The following is a 21,772-nucleotide window of genomic DNA, read 5'->3' as shown; positions in this document are numbered from 1 at the left end:
TTATAGAAACAAGAAAAAAGTGGAGTATTAATTTTTATGCATGGATCCATTGGGGCATTGCCAAGGGAAGTTCTGTGCACCGTACTACAGAATATAGCTGATCCACACCTAATTTAGGTACAAGAATTTACATCAGATTTCAGTTGGTGTCATTAAAAGTTAGGCACAGATGTCGGTATTATGTGCAACTTAGAGCACTGTTATAGAAAGGTGCTTAGCACTCATTTTTTCAGCACCAGGTTTTCAACACTATATAAAGAATTTGGTCCATTGTGCATATCTTGTCTGAGGCACCAAAGAAAGTTAGGCCCAAAGCTGCGGTAGAGGTTTCTACTGCAGGCCAGCAAGGTAAATGCTCCAATAATTAGGAATTCTATTAGCGCGGAGCATTTACCTTGTCGGCCTGCGGTAGAAACCTCTACCATGGCTTTGTTAAAGCCAGCATTAGATATCAATTTGTTTTGCTCCCTTCATTTTGAAAGCAAATACAACTAAATTCTTTCTAGTTTTATACCCCCAATGCACTGCCACACTGCCTGAAAAATCTGTGGCATGATAAATTCCAATCCTTGGAGCACTAGATATCACCCTTTTGGGATATCCCTCCTTCTGCATTTGATGGTAATTTCTCAGCTCCAAGTCTCTCAGTCAGGCCTAGGTTTTAGGATATCCCCATTCAAAGCATGTGGATTAAAAAGCAGAGTATTTTAATTACCCTGAAAAAAATAAGATGAGACTTAGCTGAGATTCTGAAAGGTAGACTTGCGAACCACTGGTGTGGTGGTCACAGTAAAATCTCAAAAGCTTAGATATAGAATCAGAGAGAAAAATCCACCAGGAGTCAAAGATGTCTTAATGGCAAGTTTCAGAAATTAAAAAGAGACATGCAAAAATGTGCAAAAGTCTCCACAATAAGTTGAAAAGAAGTGGGGAGGAATAGGGTTTGAGCTAGTCTTCCAGACAAAACCACAAAGCTGATCCCTGTTCCATAAATCATCACTCACCCGCTGGGCAGGATCATAAAATCCAATTGGTATCAAAGATCACTTGCTGGAAGGCTCCTGGATCACAACCTGCATTTTGAAAATTTCAGTGCACATGACCTAATAGGCTGCAACACTGTTCTATCAAAATAACCCCCTGCCATGTGATCACCAAGCGCCTACTCCAAATGAGTTCAAAAAAAGAAGAAAATAATGAAATATCCTGCCTGGTCAGACAAATGGAGATTGGCAGAGCCAGGACTAGAACTCAAGCCTTTCTCTTAAACCCAAGCAGATCAGATTTTTAATGCCTACAGAAAATATACAAAAGCAGACAGTTTCTTGGATTAAGAATAAACAAACATGGTTTCATGAATATTTATTACAGACAGCCTGGGAAAATATAGACCCATCTGAGAGCTAGATTGAAGAAACTGTGACCTAGTCACAAAAGGTACTCGTTAAGCTATGTTTTTTTCTTTCTCTAAACAGTTTAATTTGCTGCTATTTTATTTTCAGAAATGAAAAAGATGCTAACATTTTATAGTGATATATCTCCCGCCCCCCTTCACACTGTTCTTTGAAAAACATTGTCACCTCGGGATGCTTCAGCAAGGAAACAGAATGAGAGGCTGCAATCCCCTGAATGGCAACCATTCTGTAACAGTGGATTGCACTGTTGAAATGACAAGGATATCTTCCTAAGGCAGAAAGCTGGATATTATGAAGCACCTGCTTCTTCGTTCCACTGCCAGTGTCTGCTGATGATGATTTACCAACACGTATGATTTTCCAGCCCAATATTAAATGCTAAAGTGGCAAGAATTTTGCATGGCCTTGCAAACTTTAAATTATTTTTTGGGGAGCAAGGCTGAGACATGAAATCAACAATGCTACATTAATTGTTGAACAAATGTATTTGCTCGGATTCTTTTCTAAATTTTATTTTCTCCTATTTCTAAGTTCTCTTTAATTTTAGATTTTCAGTCATAAAAACTGTAGTTAAGATTGCTTGATGCTTTGGCTAACTCTTCCTCTCCCCTGAATCTTCATATTACTTGTGCATATACCATGGTAGTATAAAGAAATAAAATTTAAAAAAAACAAAGGAAATAAGGTGATTCCTTTTTTATTGGACTAACTCAATGCATTTTATGATGAGCTTTCGAAGGTAACTCTTCTTCTTCAGATTAGAAATAAGCAAATGTTGACAAATAACAGTATATATAAGGAAAGCATTTCAGGGATAGGAAAAGTGAGAGGTGGGTGGGTGGGCAGGAGATAGAAAGGTGGCAGAGCACTTTTAAATGTCTTTATAGTGAGAAAGAAAGCCCAAATCTCTGTTAAGTCCTTTCTAGTAGGTGTCAAAATATTTTATCATTTTGATTTGAAAGGTTTTATGCTCTTGGATTGTCTTAAAGTTCCCTTTTAGTATTCTCACCATAAAATCATTGGTGCAGTGTCAGTTTTTCCAAAGTGTTGTCCGGCAGAGGTGACATCCTGGTTGGTATTGCAATTCTTAATATGATATCTATGTAAGTTGATTCTGGTTGTTAGCATTTCGGTTGTTTCGCCGATGTAACATGCCTCTTTGCACTTTTTACACTGATTGATGCATACCACATTAGAAGATGAACATGTGAAGGATCACTTTATGCTGAATGTTTTTCCCATATGAGTGACTGTAGGATCCTTTGAGATGTGCTTGCACAGTTTGCACCTATTGTCTTCCACTGCATCTGCTCTGACCCCAGAGACAGAGATAAACACCTAAAGACCCTGACTGAATCCTTCAAACAAAAGCACATTCACTCATATGGGAAAAACATTCAGCATAAAGGGATCCTTCACATGTTCATCTTCTAATGTGGTATAGGTAGAGAGATATACAGTACTCCCCCGATATTCATGGGGGTTCCATTCCAGGAACCCTCGCAAATGTTGAAAAACCACGAATACAGTTTTTAGCGGGGGAGACAGGAGAGGGCAGCCGGAGAGGCAGGAGAGAGCAGCCAGAGTGCCGGCGAGTGAAGGAAATCACTTGCGGTATGCTCCGACCGCCTCTTCCTGTACTAAAGTCGGACCTCACCAATCAGGAGCTGCGTGTCAAAGCAGTGCCTGATTGGACAGGTTTGTCTTCTAGAGAGAACTCATTTCAGAGTCCTGATACGTGTCTTGTTCCACATAGTAATTTTGTTACGAAGAAGCTCTGCTTAACAGATCAGTTTTCCCAGCCACAACGTAATTCTTCAATGAAAGGGATGCCTGTATGCAGGTTCCCTTCCACAGAAGAAATTGTTATTAGAAGAGTATCCCCTCAGCACTGGGGACTTCTGTATTCCCTCAGTTATACAAAATAACACAGAAATAGGCTGGGCTATGTACTCTTTAGAATTGCAGTCATTGATAGAAACACTTGCTAGATTCATAAAAATGGCATCAGAGTTATGAATGGCCATGACCAAGTAAACCATAGGCACCTTTCAGGACAACAAAGAAAGATGGTACAACTCACTCAGGCAATCTAAAGCATCCCCCCTCCCCTCAAAAAAAAAAAAATCAAAAACAAAACAACTTGAAAACTGAACACTAGGTGGTAGAGATCCCCTAGGGTTACCAAATGGCTCCATAAATGGTGCCATTTTTTTTTCTGCCTTGTGAGTGGTGATCACTGGACAATCGATATGTGAGCCTTTGTAAGCAGTGCGACAGATTCCTGAAGAAGGGGGTCTTTCCCTCAAAACGGAAACCGTTATTATATGGCTTTTTTTATACACTACAGCCAAAAGATAAGTACTGTGCCAATCTTTATTATGATTTCCAGCTAAAAAACCTTGCGAATCTCTCTCACACCAGGCTTGATTTGAATCATGTACGCTGACATGTGCCGAATAACAAGAGCCAATTTGTAATGGGATTTTTTTCTGATTTTTTCACTTTACTTTACACTGAGGCACGTTTGTGTATTTTTGTGTTAACAAATCTTATGAGGATAACAACAATAATTTATTCATATAAACCTACAAAACGTTATAAGACCATGAAACTGCAAGGCTCCCCTTTTCCAACCCAGTATGCACCCAAAATAAGAGAGGGAAAAAAGCCTCAGATTAACGTAGCAGTATAGAACCCATAAGGCACAACATAAACTACTTTCACTGGCAAAAAAAACTCCCTCACATAACAGCATAGATTGGGAAAAGGGCAAAGTCACACAGAAGCACGTTCAAGGACTTAGCTGAAAAAGACGACTTTGAGCTCCAACGCTGTCATATCTCTCAAAACTTCCCAACAAGCGACCTTGTTTCAATAATAACTTGGCTCATCAGGGGAACAATCCAGCCTTGAAAAGTGCAGCCACACCGAGACCAGCCCCAGGTCCATAGTCTGCTGTTGAGACAGACGTGGGATGGTAGCATAGAATGCTGCTACTATTTGGGTTTTTGCCAGGTTCTTGTGACTTGGATTGGCCTTCATGAAGACAGGATACTGGGCTAGATGGACCATTGGTCTGACCCAGTAAGCTATTCTTGAGTTCTTAATCTGGTACTCAGGCTACTGCTAATAATTCTGCTGCATGACTTATATTTCACCAGTCACTATACTCACATCACCCCTCTCCTCAAGCCACTTCATTGGTCCCCCATCAATTTCTGCCTACAGTTCAAATTCCTCTTGTTGACTTACAAGTGCATTCACTCTGCAGCTCCTCAATATCTCTCCTTTCTTATCTCTACCTATACTCCTCCCAAGAACTCAATTCATCGGGCGAGTTTTTGTTATCTGTACCCTTCACCTCTACTGCCTTCAGACAACGTACCTTCTCTCTTGCTGCATCATACACCTGGATCAAGCTACTTGTGTCAGTATGTCGAGTCCTTCCCTAGCAGTATGCAAATCCAGGCTAAAAGACCACTTTTTCATGATTGCTTTTAACTCCTAATCCCAACTCGCTTGTAAAGTACCCATGCCTGAGAAACTCCCTAACCCCTTGTCTTGTTTGCCTGTTTGATTAGATTGTAAGCTCTACTGAGCAGAGACTGTCTCTTGAATGTTTTAATGTACTTCATGGCATATGTCTAGCAGCGGTATAGAAATGATAAATAGTAGTAGTAATATTAACAGTAGCTAGGCGGAAGCAATTGTGAACTTACCTTAGTTATTTTATGTTGGCAATTGTACAGACAATTCATGTTTGGTGTGCATCATCTTAATGCCTAATTTTAGACAATCTATAGAGAATTACCCTCTAAACTCGCAAGCTACTCCTACAAGGACATCCCCTGCTCCTTGTTATTACTGGAGCAGCTTGCTGGGTATACAGAAGTCATTGCTGCCTGAAACAGATTCAGGGCTTTTCACCCTCGATGATGACAGTTAGGCTTCTGGACAGCAGGAGGCATTAGACAGTTACAGGAAAAGTATATGTCCTGAGTTTGTAGCAGTGCTGAGTCAGAGGGGCGGGACTCAGGGAGCAGTATTTCTGCCCAGACTTTAGTCAATCAAGGAGGTCCCAGAGGAAGGAGGGAAAGAGGTCCTAGGCTGACACAATTGTGTGTTTGTATCTTGACCCCTCCTACAAATCCAAGCCAGCCTGCCATATCAGGTTTGACTGTTACATTGCCATAGAAATCCAAGTGGTATCTTTCAATACAGTATACCAAGCTTGCTATTGCACCCTTTCCATCAAGAGAAAGTTAACTGGACAGGGCCCCCATGTGTAAGCAATTTAACTAGGGTAGGGCTGGGAATTGCCAGAAAATTTCCGATACTGTATAAGCCTGAGAGGCCTAGGAAATGTATTTAGAGATTTGAATGTGTAGTTTTAATATTTCATTGTGCTGGGCTAATGTCGTTTGGGAATGGAAGAATAGATATCTCAAGAAGGAAGCAGCATTGACAGCAAAAATGCCGGCAGCGATGGTCCTCCGAGCTGATAACATGGCAGCTGTTCGGAGGGAGCTCGGCCCTTCGCTCTGCCCCATTTCTCGACTTTCCACGGGTCCCTCGGACGTCACCCCTGACGTCAGAGGTGAGGGCCATGGCCTCACTGGGTGAGTCGGGGAATGGGGGGGGCAGAGCTTCCCCGCCAGCAGGGGATTCAAATACCTAGCGCTGGGAGCAGCAGAAGCCTTTTCCTTCAGGCTCCCAGCACTCAGTCTGCTCCCGCCCACCCTCCTCTGAGGTTTCATTGCAGCAGTAGTTAGGAATTTATGTTAGTAAGAAAAGTGCCTTTATCGTGAACTCTCGGATTGTACATGGCTAAGTAGGCATAAGAATGTTACAAAGTGTGCCAAATTGTTGTATTCTTTCCACTAATGTTGTCACAGCCCTGAAAATTCCGGCCAAGTTTGAGAATGGACTCTCGCGGAGAGAGCATACTACGCCTACAGTCAAGGCAAGTCCGCCTCACTGGCTTACATGGCAGGTAGACTGACGGAGTAAGGCAGTGGCCTCGCTGGAAAACGAGGAGGGCAGGTCATGGAAGTGGCTAAATGCGCATGCTCCCCCGCTGGAGGGCAGGGCGGGGAGCAGGGCCTAGAGAGGGATTATGGCTCGGGTGCTTCCTAGGGAGTTATTTCCTACATAATGTTAATAAAGTTGTGGCCTGTTATTCCCAATGTTATGTCTCTGTGACTTCTGTTAAGGGCTGGGGCGGACAAGGTGGTGCAGCCTACCTATGTTATCAGCCTGCTAAATTACCTAGCGGAAGTACAGATTAGTGACTCCTTAGACAGGGTGGGTGGGATGACAGGTGCCAAAGCTAGTATATTGGCCCAGGAACTGAATCAGGAATCTAAAGCAATAGAAATAATTAATAGTAGTAGTAGTAGTAGTAGTAAAGCATTCAAATCATAGAAAAAGATCATGATATGTTTGAAATAATAGGTTCTGTCATTTTCTAGGTAAGGTGGCTTGCTGGCAATGAACCATGCCTTTTACCCTCAAACAATATTCCCTCCCCTTTAGAAATCTGAAGGATCAAGTGATGATAAAATTATCTTCATACACTAGAGGCCTGTTAAGGTCATACTGTATAAGGAAAGTCTTAAAATAAAAGTTAGGTGAAGGGGGTGGGGCCAGTCCTAGATTTTCAACTTCTGTTTCAGAGTCCTTCCCATTGTAATTTCCAGATGGAAAAAAAAAGACATTTAAACTTCTTTGATCAGAAGTTAAGATTGTCACTGTACTTGCAAGTAAGCAATCTTAACGTTGGCTGTCCTGTTTATTGATTAAATCCTTTATGAGAAACTTGCATCCTGCATAGAGGAAATAGATTAAAAAGCTCAGGATGCACTGTGCCTGTGCCATTGGTAGCTGACTTCATGATGGATTGCCTTCTTGTTTACTCTGTCCAAAATACTAAGACTAGGGGCATGCAATGAAGCTACTAAGTAGTAAATTTTAAACAGACTGGAGAAAATATTTCTTCACACAAATTGTAATTAAACTCTGGAATTCATTGCCAGATAATGTGGTGAAATCAGTTAGCATAGCAGGGTTTAAAAAAGGTTTGGAGAATTTCCTAAAAGAGAAGTCCATAGGCCATTATTGAGATGGGTTGGGGAAATCCACTGCTTATTCCTAGGATAAGCCGCATAAAATCTGTTTTTCTACTTGGGATCTAGCTAGGTTCATGGGACTAGGTTCATGGCCACTATTCGAAACAGGATACCTGGTTTGATGGACCTTCAGTCTGTCCCAATATGGCAATTCTTATGTTCTTATATGAGCCAGAGTTTTGCAATACAATTTCTACTGTGAATGTAAAAAATCTCATTCACAAAGCAGATACACACATTGGAATTGACGAAACAACCATACATAGGCATCTCAGAAAGATTTTATATACTGATGATAAAATTTGCTACAATAAAATCAGCAAATTGCTGAATACTCTACTTTGACTATGCGCATTAAAGACATATTTAACCCAGGGATTGCAAGAATTAATGAAGTGCTGTGTTTAAATTCCTCTGTGCTTGAGTATAATGTTAGCCTGTTATATGGAGTGTGGAGGTTAAAAAAACTCAGATCAGCAACTGCATGCAGAAACATTTGTTGTGTGCTATCTGATATGCTGGAATGCCTCAGATATTGAAAATATCATTTCTTTCCTAATACAATATTCCATATTTTTAAACAGACTAAGATCAGAGCCAGTCAATTTCCTGCAGCCTCTAGCCAGGTTGGTACACAAAAAAAATACCCCATGGCTTTACTAGAAAGATTTAAAAAGAGCTCTGAAAATGGAAGGGAAGTGATTTAGGATTTAGCTTACACTTTTTTTGTTGGTAGCTCATGGTGAGCTACAGGAGGTATTTCCCATTCCTAGAAAGCTTACAGTGTAAGAGGTCCTTTTAATAGGCAGCAGTATGTATTAACATGTGCTTATTTCTGCCTAAAAACAGTGCTAGCGGGTCACACACAGGAGCCATGTGTTAACTGTGAACTCGGCATGCTAAAAATACTTTCTATTCTTTAGTGGGGGGAAGGGCATAGAAAGTAGGCAAGCCCTGCACTAATTGATTAGCACGTGGGCATTGGTACATGCTGACCGATTAGTGCAGGATTAGCATGGGAGCCCTTAACATCTACTAAATTGAGGGTTCACGCACTAATGACTACAAGCTAATTTTGCAATTTGCGCGTGGCTTTTAATGAGAAAACGGCACTGTTGGCCATCTTAGAGCTGCACTAAAAAGAGGCCTCAGCATGTGTGAAACCCATGCATTAAAAACAGTGCCAGGCCACGTTTTAGCGCAGCTTAACAAAGTTTGTACTTGAGGCACTGAAGAGTTAAATGACTTGGATTCGTAATGGGTTTTGATCATTTCCCTTGTTCTCAGTCCCAATGCTGCTAACCATTAAGCTACTCCTCCACATGCTTCATGTCTAAAGAATTACAATGCTTAGCCCATATATTACATTTTTGTTTCTACATTGTATTTGGATGGAATGCCTAGTTCAATCATTTCCCATGAAAGGCAGCAATATTTTACTTGAACTTGTACAAAAGTGAAAGATTCAGGGGAGACCCCTATCTGCATAATCCTTCACACAGGGTTACATGAAATCTTCATATACCTTCCTTGCTTTTGTCTTTTACTGGGCAATATGGGATTTAAGGCAATTTACATTCAGTTAAAGTAGGTATTTTCCTGACCCTGGAGGGCTTACAATCTAAGGGGTCTTTTTACTAAAGCATGATCAGCAATTAGGGTGGGATTCTGTATAGAGCACACAAAGTTAGGCCCCAGGATGATACGCATTTAGGCCTTGATTCTATAAAGTCTGCCTAAAGTTGAGCACTTATCAGTGCACTTAATATATGCTCCTAACTTAATTGCTTAATAGACTTAGTCGTTGCCTATAATTGACAATTAGCACCTCATAATTTACATACAATGCTCTTAATTGGATTGTAGGAATGGCTAAGGAGTAGATTGTGGGCACATTATAGATGTAGGAGCCTGTTTTGGACTTAGGCTTCGTTAGGCGTCTAGCTTAGAAACGAGACGGCTGAGGCGAGATATGGTTGAAGTCTACAAATTCCTGAGTGGATTGATTTTTCACTCTGTCAAAAATGATAAAGAGTAGGGAACACTCAAAGTTACAGGGAAATACTTTTAAAACCAATAGGAGGAAATATTTTTTCACTCATTGCCAAAGGTTGTGGTAAGAGCGGATAGCATAGCCCGTTTTAAGAAAGGTTTGGACAATTTCCTGGAGGAAAAGTCCATAGTCTGTTATTGAGAAAGACATGGGGGAAGCCACTGCTTGCCCTGGATCGATAGCATGGAATGTTGCTACTCCTTGAGTTTTGGCCAGGTACTAGGGATTTGGGTTGGCCACTGTGAGAACGGGCTACTGGGCTTGATGGACCATTGGTTTGATCCAGTAAGGCTATTCTTATGTTCTTATGCATGTAAATATGCGCTTAGCCTGTCTCATGCCTTACAAAAATGCACCATACAAGATAGGCAAAGAGTTGCAGAATGTTGACATGTGTAGACATATGCCAATAGAAAACCATTTAAGTACATGTAAATATTAGCCCTAGTAATTTATGGAATTGTCTTGTAAATGACTTGCCTGCAATCACAAGGAGCCTCTGTGGGATCTGAACCTAGCTCTTAGTCAACTGCTCTAACCAATAGGCTACTTCCCATTCACTTTATTTGTCTCTGTTAAACTGTGTATGTTTTGTGCTATTTGGTCTCACTTCAAAAATCCTTGCCCCGAGTTGTTTACCAAGTGCATTGAGGTTAAGCATCTTGCTCTTGGGCCCATAGCGATTGTTGTTTAAGCTCAATCAAAACACACCTTGTAAGAGATTGTCACTTTTATATACTGGCATTTCAAGTTTTCTGTCTGTCCAATTCTTTGATTTATATTTACATTTTTAAAAATCCCTCAATAAAGTTTAATCCATGGGAGGCTGGATTCAGGAAATATTTCTAAAACTGACCATTCTGTACTTCTGGAGTGGGAAGATGTTATTCAAAATAGTGACAGAAGTCAGGACTGAATTGCTATTAACTTCACCGCTCTTTCCATGATGCTTTAGGAATCAATAGTCATAAATCTGCAAATTTGCCACAAAATACAGATGCCATTCATCATTATGTTAAAAACTGCCAATGCATTTTTGAACAGAAAGAGTGCAATGAGCTATCACTTCACCAATCTGCTTCTGTTAGTGTGCACAATGCTATCTCAAGCACTCTGTACGTTTATTTATTTAGTTGAATTTATATCCCAGCCTCGCAGAAGAGCTCAGAATAGGTTACAAGTTTGCATACATAATAACGCATAACAGGGAATGCATAATAAGGCAAATGGGTTTACATACTGCAGTAAAGTAGAGCATGACAGTACATTTTAGGTCATGACATGATAGGACAATACATAGGGGAGCATGATAGTAGTCAGAAAGCATGACAATATGTAATAGGATATGACAGGACAAGATTTCATAGAGCATGGGGTAGTGATGTTATGAGTTTGGTATGGCATTGCAGTAGTTTCAAGTTTCAAGTTTATTGATTTTTAATATCCCGATCATAAAACAAATATCTGACCGGTTAACAATAAAAATTTAAAATAGGAGAGCAGAAACTAGTTATTGGTGTATTAGAATAATTAGAGAAAACATATTAGACATATACTGACAAACATGACCGTGAGGATGAATGGGAAGGAAGGAAAAAGTTACATAATATTAGAAGAAATGAGATAGAGGGAAGGGATAGGACATGAAGGTTAAGGGTGCATGGTATAAAAGATATGCGCTGAAATAAAGGAGAGCTGTTAGGGAAAAGATGAGTAAATAAATAGATAAAGAAAAGATTAGGATTTGTCAAAGGCATCCTGAAATAGGAAAGTTTTAAGATTAGTTTTAAATTTAGGTAGATGAATTTCATCTCGGAGAAATTGAGGGAGAGAATTCCATAGTGTGGGAGCTGTAATAGCAAAATTAGTTTTCCTTGTAACTAATAGAACACCGCCCCCCATTTACAAAATCGCGATAGCGTATTTTTAGCGCAGGCCGATGCGCTGATTGCTCTGTGCTGCTCCTGACTCTCATAGAGTTCCTATGAGCATCGGGAGCAGCGCAGAGCATTCAGCGCACCGGCCTGCACTAAAAACCACTTTCACGGTTTTGTAAAGGCAGGGGGAGGGGGAGGGAGAGAGAGCTTGACAGTACTTTTATAGGGCACTACTGTGCATTAAGATGCATGATAGTACATGGTATGGCAGACAGTACATATAGGAGCATGGCAGGAATGTGGCAGTGCTTGACATGGCAGTACAATACATAGCTGTGAATGAAAATATTTGGTATAGCGTGGAATGTCTGACAAAGTGGAGAAGTATTGGCAATGACAGTGTAAGATACATGGCAAGATAGTACATAACAGCATATATGTGGTAAGAAGTATTAGGTATGACATGGTATGGAATGTATGGCAGGGTACGGCCGTATAGCCTTAATCACAGAATGGCAACAGGTATCTGTGTCTGACACAAAAGAAAAGTGACAGCACACCATCGATTTGATGGAAGTATATTCTACACTGAGCTGTGTCCACAATTAGGACGTAAGTACTCTCTGCTGAAGATGGAATCAAAACTGACTCAAAATTTTCTCTGCTGAAAAATAACAGCCTGCATGATTGCACACAGGGCAGTGATCACATGATCTCTAGGGGACCAGCCCAATAGCTCTGCCGTACACAACTGTGTTAGAGATCTGGGTTCTATTCCCAAACCTGCCACCACCTGGGCCAACAGGAGGGAGACAGCCCAATCACCACTTAACAGCAACATCCAATAGGTTGATCCTGAGGGAGAAATTGTCCATGTCCCCTGGATGAGGAGAGTCACTGCAATGGCACAACTAGATAAGGAGGGAAAGAGAAAACCTCAGGTGGTCACAATTGAAGGCTCATGACACATCAGTACTTACCTCTATCCCAAGCACCGCCTACCAAACGGACTCTCACTAAAACTTGAACTAATACCAACCTTATAATTTACTCCAAACAAAATCAAATTGTACTATATTCTAAAAACCAACCTCATTCCCAGTAAAACTTATCTGTGATACACACCTGATCAAAAATCGCCATACTTCAACGATGCACACACCTGCAAAAGCTATTTTACCTCTATGTTATACTATACCTACAGTATAAGCAAAATGCTGCAATTTCAACCACCCTTTGTCTACTAAGGCTCTCTTCTATCAAACTGCGATAGCAGTTTTTAGCCAGGGGAGCCGCGCTGAATGGTCTGCACTGCTCCTGATGCTCAATGAGTTCTTATGAGCGTCGGGAGCAGTGCGGACCATTCAGCTCGGCTCCCCGCGCTAAAAATTGCTATTGCAGTTTGATAGAAGAGGGCCTAAGACTGTATTTTCTAGTCTGTTTGTTATGTCTATACTGTAAATGCTGAAATTTAAACCCCCCCCCCCCATATCCGCCAAGTCTGTATTTCCCACTAAAGTTTTTCCTACTTATCCTGTGAATGTACTCTTGTGACCCTTTCTAGGCTCCTTTGGGAGGCCGGGCTAAATAAATAGAAGTCCATTTCGGAAACACAAGCAAATGGCTACACAAAAATTAAAATAATTATAATAAACCTTTGCGTTTTACATAATATATGGACATGACATCTAAACAGTGTTCTCTGGGCAGTCATAGATAAAACTGAGCACTTCATTATTTAAAGAGCTTTACTGACTACTGCATGGTATCACTTCAATAACAAAGTAAAGAAAGAAGAGAGAGGGAAAAGGGTCATATATCCCAGTACAGTTGACTCCACCTAAGTGCATGTCGGATAAGTGCACGCTCCGGTTATCCGCACCCTACCACCATGGTCCCATTTTGTGTTTTTTTTTTTAACATTACAGTCAATTGACGTAAACTCCGGATATTTGCACTTCTGATAAGCACACAATCCACTTATGCGCACTGTTGTCATAGGTCCCACCTCTATTCTTTCACGTTACATTAACTCCGGTTAAATGCAATCATGGGTCCTCTGTATTTATTGCACCGCATTTACTATCCTCCCACCCACCCCCCTCCCCGGAACGCCACAGCATCGCGAGCCATCCTAGGCAGCAAGTAGACGGGAGACCTATGCCAGCGCACTGAGCACTCACCAGCACCTGCCTCTCAGCACTGCTTGCTGTTGCCGCCATCACCCCAGGTAGCTGCCAATAATGGCTAAACGACCGCCTGCCTAAAAAGTGGTACTTTGCTTAAGCGCACGTGGCAGTCTGGTCCAGAGGCCTTGCACTTAAGCGGAGTCAACTGTAGTCCTTAGGTATTTGTGGACATTGTGTCCTTGGTAATTTTAATTTATATTGCTGATCATAGACTTAAAAGAAAATTAGCATAAACAGATAAAGCACCACACTCCATAGTCCAATAAACTTACTGACGTATATAGTTGATTTTAGATACCATATCTTGGCCCTAGGCTCTGTTTATACTACAATACTGAAATTAGTAGTGCTACTACAGAAAACAAAATGCTAACTTAAGAATTGGCAGCATGAATTAACTATACTGTTCTGTTAAGCAGCATCTCTGAATGAGATTAGTAAAAAAAAAGTACCAGAAAAGGTATCATATAGATATTAACCCTAAGCATTGCCAAGGACCAGAAAAATAAGATTGGAAAAGCCATTCTAATTCCTCCTATTATAGGACCACCAGTAAAACACTCCCTAATATCCCTAGAGCTATAAACTAAGATTATATACTGCAGATTTATTGGAGCCTTTAGTGTGCATATTGGGTTATATAAACAATTATTGCTGCAGTTTGTCAAGTGATCAGGAAGTGCTACTTCTAAAGCACTTACAAAGACAACTCAGAACAGTGAAAATATAAATAATCACCTGCTCACCTGTCAAGGGCTATAGCAGTCATGGAGTAGATGCTGGCAAATACTGCAGAAATTGGGAAAAAGTTATGGAACTTGCAGTAGACCAATCCGTAATACCAGTCGTTGTGGATCGCATAGGTGAAATTCACCACAGTATTAAAGGCTGCCATCGAAGCTTCTGCAAAGGCTAAATTCACCAAGAAATAGTTTGTTACCGTTCTCATCCGTTTGTGGGCTAAAATAATCCATATGACAATAATGTTCCCAACCACAGACACTAGAACGATGAGGGAGTAGGCAACAGCCCAGAGGGCTATTTGCCACCCTGGCTGGACAAACTGGTTAGCACTTTCTGTGTCATTCAGAGACCGGTCGAAGGATCTGTTGAATGCTGCTACAGTGGTGGAATCCATCTCTGGGTTGGTGATATTATCCATTATTCAAGGAAACTGGTGCACCTCACTCAAATCTCTGCAAAGCAATGTAATAACGGGATATCAATGGCACAATTAATCAGCAGTCAAATAGGTTCTACAAGTCCCGGGGGAAGTTCTGTCTAATACCTATCTGAATAATCACGGAGTGCCCCGAGCCACAATGGTGGAATAGGTCATGAAATGCTAATTATGGAATATAATTTAATGAGTTTATCAACCCAGAAATCCCCCCCACCTCTGGTTCTTTATTTTAAAAGAGAAAAACATTTAAATGGCTTGATTAGACGGGAAACACCCCTCCCCCCCAACCGGCTAAATGGTCTAGTTTCAGAGACACTGGCAAAAACATATAGTAGCCCTGAGCAGAAACTACGGATACACCACAAAAAGTCCTCAAAAGTCCATTAAAGAGACTCACTGGGGTTGTCCTCAGCAGCTTTCCAGCATAGAAGAATAAAGAAACTCCAAATTGACAAGCCCCTTCCCCAAGTGCTGCCGATTTCCCTTCTTCACCGCAAAAATCGGTGCGTGCAGACCCTCTGGAGGTAACCGCGTGCCCACCATGAATCGGAACGCATGCACACCACACTGCAGCAGGGCTCCAGCGGACTGAAACAGCCACCGTTTCTCCCCAGCTCCAAAGCCCGTTACTCTGGGACCTGTACCCGGGAAAGGACACGGTGAGCTTTCCCCCACTTCTGTGCGTATGTTACGGGGGAGGGGATCTGCAATCTAAGGAAAACATCAAAATCAGGCACTCCTCCGAAATGTCGTCAGCAACCCAAAGGACAGCAAACAGCAGGAGAATAGATGAATTAAGCAGCTCAGTCCATAGCTGTTCCTCACTGTGAGCATGCCTTCTCCCCTCCCCCCCCCCCCCAGCACATGAAAGCACCTCAGAACACTACAGCAGCCAAAAAAAAAAAAGGGAGGGGGAGGAGGGGGAGAAAAAGGAGCAGGGTTCCTTCTGGTAACTCCCTTCAAATTAAAACAAAACAGGTGTCTCTCAGGTTGAAGAAAAAATTACAGATAAATACACACACTGTAACGAGTATTTAAAACTAGGGATACGCCACAAAAAGTCCTTTAAAGTCCATTAAAGAGACTCACACTGTAACAAATGGAATAGGTCATGAAATGGTAATTATGGAATATAATTTAATGAGTTTATTAACACGGAAATCCCCCCACCTCTGGTTCTTTATATTAAAAGAGAAAAACATTTAAATGGCTTGATTAAACGGAAACCCCCCCCCCCCAAACTGGCTAAATGGTCTAGTTTCAGAGACACTGACAAAAACGTATAGTAGCTCCAAGCAGAAACTACGGATACACCACAAAAAGTCCTCAAAAGTCCATTAAAGAGACTCACCGGGGTTGTCAAGTCCTCAGCAGCTTTCCAGCATAGAAGAATAAAGAAACTCCAAACTGACAAGCCCCTTCCCAAAGTGCTGCCGATTTCCCTTCCTCGCCGCAAAAATCGGCGCGTGCAGACCCTCTGGAGGTAGCCGCGTGCCTACCATGAATCGGAACGCGCGCACACCACACTGCAGCAAGGCTCCAGCGGACTGGAACAGCCACCGTTTCTCCCCAGCTCCAAAGCCCGTTACTCTGGGACCTGTGCCCGGGAAAGGACACGGTGAGCTTTCCCCCACTTCTGTGCGTACATTACGAGGGAGGGGATCTGCAATCTCAGGAAAACATCAAAAGCAGGCACTCCTCCGAAATGTCGTCAGCAACCCAAAGGACGAGGAGTATAGCAGCAAACGGCAGGAGAACCGATGAATTAAGCAGCTCAGTCCATAGCTGTTTCTCACTGTGAGTATGCCTTCTCCCCTCCCCCCAGCACATGAAAGCACCTCAGAACACTACAGCAGCCAAATAAAAGGGAGGGGGAGGAGGGGGAGAAAAGGAGCAGGGCTCCTTCTGCTAACTCCCTTCAAATTAAAACAAAACAAAACAGGTGTCTCCCAGGTTGAAGAAAAAATTACAGATAAATACACACACTATAACAAGTATTTAAAACAATAATAAAAACTCCGTGGATCAGTTTCCAAACTACACTCGACCATCCGTCTATATATATTTTGCGTTCCTTAAGCTTCCACAGGGGGCATAAGGCATTCTGTTTCCATTTGTTTATTTTTAAGGAGACAATGCAAATTATTGAACATGTAATGTCCCAAGTGAGCAAAAAGAATAAGTAAAAACAATACAATATTTCCATTAAGAGTAGAGGCACGCACTGAAAATTGAACAGTATTGCAAGAGGCTCATCTATTTATTTAACCTTGGAGTTTCAAAGGCCAGTTTTCAAAATAACAGCTGGATCTGGAAAGGCCCGTCGGTCTCTTTCCTCACCCCCACCCATTTAGCCCCCCCCAAAGTCCCCTACCTTAGATAACTATTAATAAAGTCACACGACAACATCTTGGAAAAAATAGTCATAGCTCTGTTTATTATAACAACAAAATAACATCATTATAAAAAATCATCAAGCTGCCACCACTACATATAAACAGCTTTTTGGCCCCCTTGACTCCGCCTCTGTCAGCAAGAGTCTGGAGGGGGGGGGGGTAGCAGGTGTCACCCTGCCCCTTCGGTTGGGTCACCAGCCCACCTGGAACCCAATTCCGAACCAGCTACCCTCCAGCCGCTCATCTCCGGATGATCCCCAGCTTTTGGTAGCTCGAACCACGCCATGAGCCCAAAATCCCATTATGGGCTCCCCCCAAGAAACAGTTGCAACTACAGACTCCTACTCCCCAAACAAGCTTCACAACACGCCGCAAAATCCTCGAGAAACAAATCCAGACCCATATCTGAAAGATGCATGCTGTCCCTGGCAAACAAACCCCTGCAGGACACGTCCACCCACTCGTGTCTAATGTGCAACCCCCCACCCCCACCCCGAGCAACCACCCATGCCCCAATTTGTGGTCTACTTCTTGGACCCCAAATGACGAGGCCGCAGAACAATATCCGACCACGCCAACCTTGTAGCAGGGAACCACGACATGATACACCTAAAATCATCTCGGGCCGCATTGACGAACTGCTTGTCCGTGCAAGAGTCCACATCGTTGCCGCCAGGTGTATAGCCATGATGTCCGGGCGGTGAGAGCAGGTCCGCAGGTCGCGCATCAGAGGCAGCAGCTGGCTCCACCGCATATCTCGCTGCCCCCACCACGAAACTCGAACACCTTGTTGAAACAGGCCAAGATGCACACCGCCCGGCCGGACCGTTGCCCGATCGCTGGCCAAGTGAATAAATGAATGCCCCACGATCCTCATCATAAAGGAATGAGGGACCAAACCTACAAGACAAAGCAAGTTACTGAAACATAGGGAATATGAGCCTAGGTTAGAACACATGCCAGCATGTCCTGAGCAACAGGCTCGGATGTAAAACATAAGTGCTCCCCTACCCAACTCCCAGCAGCCCAAAAAACAATCCCCTCCCAACATGCACCTACAGCTATAATAGACAAGACTGGCGCATACCAGTACGAATGTAACCTCTGAAAGCACCAGAAATCCATCTTCCCAAGCTTTGAATAATGCCATCACTGAGTCCTACTTCCCGAGCAAGGCCCAGCAGACCTACGCCGACCTCCCTTAGAAGGCCCACTCCGCCGACCCTGGCGACCCACAGCAAGAGCCGTGGCCGTCAAGGCAGACAAGGCCGCCATTTTGGAAGACCACATGGTCTGAGGACAAGCCCTAGCGTCAGGCGCAAGAGAACTCATCACGTCTGACGCCGGATCCTCGTCAAAAGAATCCCCCACCTGGAAGGACACCTCGGCCTGATCCTCCTCTGCACTCTGCAGCTCCTGCTCCACCATCGCCGAAAAGCACCGCACCACTTCCACAACCGCGATCCGCCTCAAACACCCAAAGCCGCCACCGAGGACAGGAAGAGACCCGACACTCGCCAGCTGCTCGCTAAATACAGGCCTGCCGCAGCATCCTGCTTCTAAATAATCCCACGGCTCTAACCCCGGCAGGACGCGCTCTAGCCTATCCTATCTCCTCATTATTCCTTTAACCCTCCTCCCTCCCATCGAGAGCCAATCCCGACGGGTCGACACGAGAGCCTTCCAGCCCTGTGTTACTTACGCCCATCGAGACTAGCTCTCAGGCTAACTTTTACTATCCAAAACAAATTTAAATCTGTCACATGTAGGAATGAGCATTGCAAAAATCTTTGCCTTGGTTTGTGCTCAGTTTAGTCACCTGTTGTGTTTGTTTTTCATGTGCAAATCACTGCACTCGATTAAAGTCAATGGTGAAAGCATTCCATCCATTTTTAAACTTGCATAAAACATGGTGGCAAGCATCTGCCACAGAAGCTACAGCACACCAAGACATCAAGTTGAAGACCACAAGGAGTCAAAAGAAGAGCAAAGGATGAATGAGTTATAATATAAATCTATATGGTATTATTGTCAGCATTATGTGCCTTTCATGAAAAAAACACAGATGCACTCAGTAAGGTTTGTGGAATGTGTGAGGGTAATCATAGCACTAAGGAGGCAGCCTGAGAGAAATTAAGAGAGGTACATGTTTTTGCACACTTGCCTAAAAATAAAAAGATAAGGGGACAGAGCTGAATGCCATGGCAACATGATAATTGATAGCTAGGGATGTCACCCTGAAAGTAAGCAGATAAGTTCTTTTATCCTCCTTTTATCCCTCTATCCTGGAATTCCTCAAATCCAACCTCCACTAGATCCACTCAAAAATTAAAACTATCCTACCCCTCCTTAAAAGGCATCTCCCTTGTTGGTAAACTTGGCTCTTCCCTCCCTTTCAGAATCACTCAGCTCTGGAACAGTCTCCCTTCCCCTCTCCGCAATTTGAGCCCCCTTCTACCATTCCGTAAGCATCTGAAGACCTGGCTCCTCTCCAGAACGTAACCCCGTCCCGCTCCTGGCACTCTCACACCAACCTCTCTTCTCTCATACTTATATAATTCCACTGGAGTTCCGTTCCTTCCCTAACCATGTAAACCGTGTCGAGCTCCATCTGCGGAGATGATGCGGTATATAAACCCAAGATTTAGATTAGATTAGATTAGATTAGGATGGGAACAGTGTAGGAAGAGGGCTATATAGGGGAGAGTGTAGCGCAGTGGTCAAAACTACAGCCTCAGCACCCTGGGGTTGTGGGTTCAAACCCACCCTGCTCCTTGTGATCCTGGGCCCCCATTTCCCCAGGTACACTAGATAGATTGTGAGCCCACTGGGACAGACTTGGAAAAATGCTTGAGTACCTGAATAAACCCATGTAAACCGTTCTGAGCTCTCCTGGGAGAACGGTATAGAAAATTAAATAAATAAATAAATATAGGAGAAGAAGGGAATTATTTTCATTTGACCAGAATAGAGATTGTGGCAGGCTGGTTTTAAGTTTGTCTATTTTCTCTTTCTGCTCCGCTCAGAGCCTATGGCTTATTTTAAGAGGTACATTGGCATGCTTATATTAATTTGCATTCACTCCAAAGAAAAATGCAAAATAAAAAGTTTACTATTATTGATAAAAGTGTCCCTGTGATATGCCACAAAAACTATTCAACAGTCCATTAAAGAGACTCACCGGGGCTCCATAGCAGGGCTTAAGATTTTTTGGGGGGAGGGAGGGGGGGGACAAACACTTTGGACCATATTCTAGAAATGTTGCTGCAACTTAGGCATCAGTAGGTGCCTTGAACATGCCTACTGGTGTCTAACTTAATTGCTTTAATTGGCTTTAATAGGCATGGTAATTGTCCATATTGTTTAAAACCAATTAAAAACTTATTTTAAAAAGTAGGAACTGTTAGGTGACTGCCAGGGTAGGTTCCAGAATCACGCCTACAGCATGGTGGCTAGCGGCACTGAAGGTAAGCATTGTTAGGGGCAGAGATGACCTTAGGCACCACTAGGCCCAATTCTCTAAAACAAATTAGGCACCGGTAATGTAGGCCTTTAAAACATTACCGACACCTACGTTTTTTCTTAAGCACCGGTAGCCGTAATTCTGCTAATGTGATTGACATGCAACCGGCGCTGTTTTTCTAGGTGCTGGTCGATTTTGGCACCTTTTACAGAATTCAGGCCTTTATGACCAAAAGCAGCATTGTCATGGGCAATGAAGACTCCAACTTCTACAGAAGTATACAAACAAATTAAACATTAAAATCCTTTTTATGCATGAAAGCTCTGATCATTCATCTGGCAGCATGACAGTCCAGCACTTAGCCTGTTAACTCTAGAGACTTGTAAAGTTTAAAAAGTAAAGGTAGGACCAAGTCATAAACAACTTATGGAAGGCTGCTACTTGCATGATAGCGTCTTGGTAAACTATTAGTGAAGTGTTTACCATTGCCTTCCCCAGTCCTCTTTAAGGGGGGAGGGTGTAAAAAGACTGTAGGATATTTTTCAAACTGATCCCCTCCTTGGTGAGGAGTACTCTAGTGGTTAGAGCACTGGGCTGACAACCAGAAAACCAGGCTTAAATCCTCCCGCTGCTCCTTCTGGCCTTGGGAATGTCATTTAACCTCCACTGCCTCAGGTACAAAATTAGATTATAAGCTTGACAGGGAAATAGCGCATGTACCTGAATGCAATTTATGTTGAACTAAGTGCAAATAAATAAACTTGCTTGTCTTATTATTAGAACTCTTGTAGGATGCGATCCAAGGAAACCATCAGTTCCTCTGCTAATCTATGTAGTGTATAGCTTTTTAGGCTGGTTGAACAGCTTGCTAGACTAGTAGAGAGGGACTAAAGGTTTCTTTGGATCAATATCCTGCAAACACAGGCAAGTTGGTGATTAGTTTGAAAAATATCCTACAGTCTCTCTAGAGGAAAAAGGCCAAACGACTGGTAGACGTCTAGCCAGAGGAATGATCAGTGCTTTCATGCTCAAAGAGGACGTTAATGTTTAATTTCTTGTAGCATA

General features: G+C 42.6%; 1 protein-coding gene across 2 annotated transcripts in view; it reads right to left on the bottom strand.

Moving 5' to 3' along the window:
* TACR1 (tachykinin receptor 1) overlaps nucleotides 1-16,634 on the bottom strand; it is a 260,275-nt gene extending 243,641 nt beyond the window's left edge. Inside the window, exons 1-2 of one of the 2 annotated variants that reach the window (XM_033947638.1) lie at nucleotides 16,200-16,634; nucleotides 14,412-14,861 (exon numbers count right to left, since the gene is read on the bottom strand). In XM_033947638.1, the coding sequence (XP_033803529.1) occupies nucleotides 14,412-14,827 (416 nt within the window). In that variant the 5' untranslated portion in view covers nucleotides 14,828-14,861; nucleotides 16,200-16,634. Of the gene's footprint in view, nucleotides 1-14,411; nucleotides 14,862-15,245; nucleotides 15,515-16,199 lie in introns of those variants that run through there. The other variant, XM_033947639.1, reaches the window with a different exon arrangement.
* Nucleotides 16,635-21,772: the final 5,138 nt, after the last annotated feature.

The sequence above is a fragment of the Geotrypetes seraphini genome, chromosome 6 (genome assembly GCF_902459505.1).
Source record: "Geotrypetes seraphini chromosome 6, aGeoSer1.1, whole genome shotgun sequence".
In the NCBI taxonomy this organism is placed as follows: Eukaryota; Metazoa; Chordata; class Amphibia; order Gymnophiona; family Dermophiidae; genus Geotrypetes; species Geotrypetes seraphini.
This window is presented reverse-complemented; position numbering and strand designations above follow the sequence as displayed.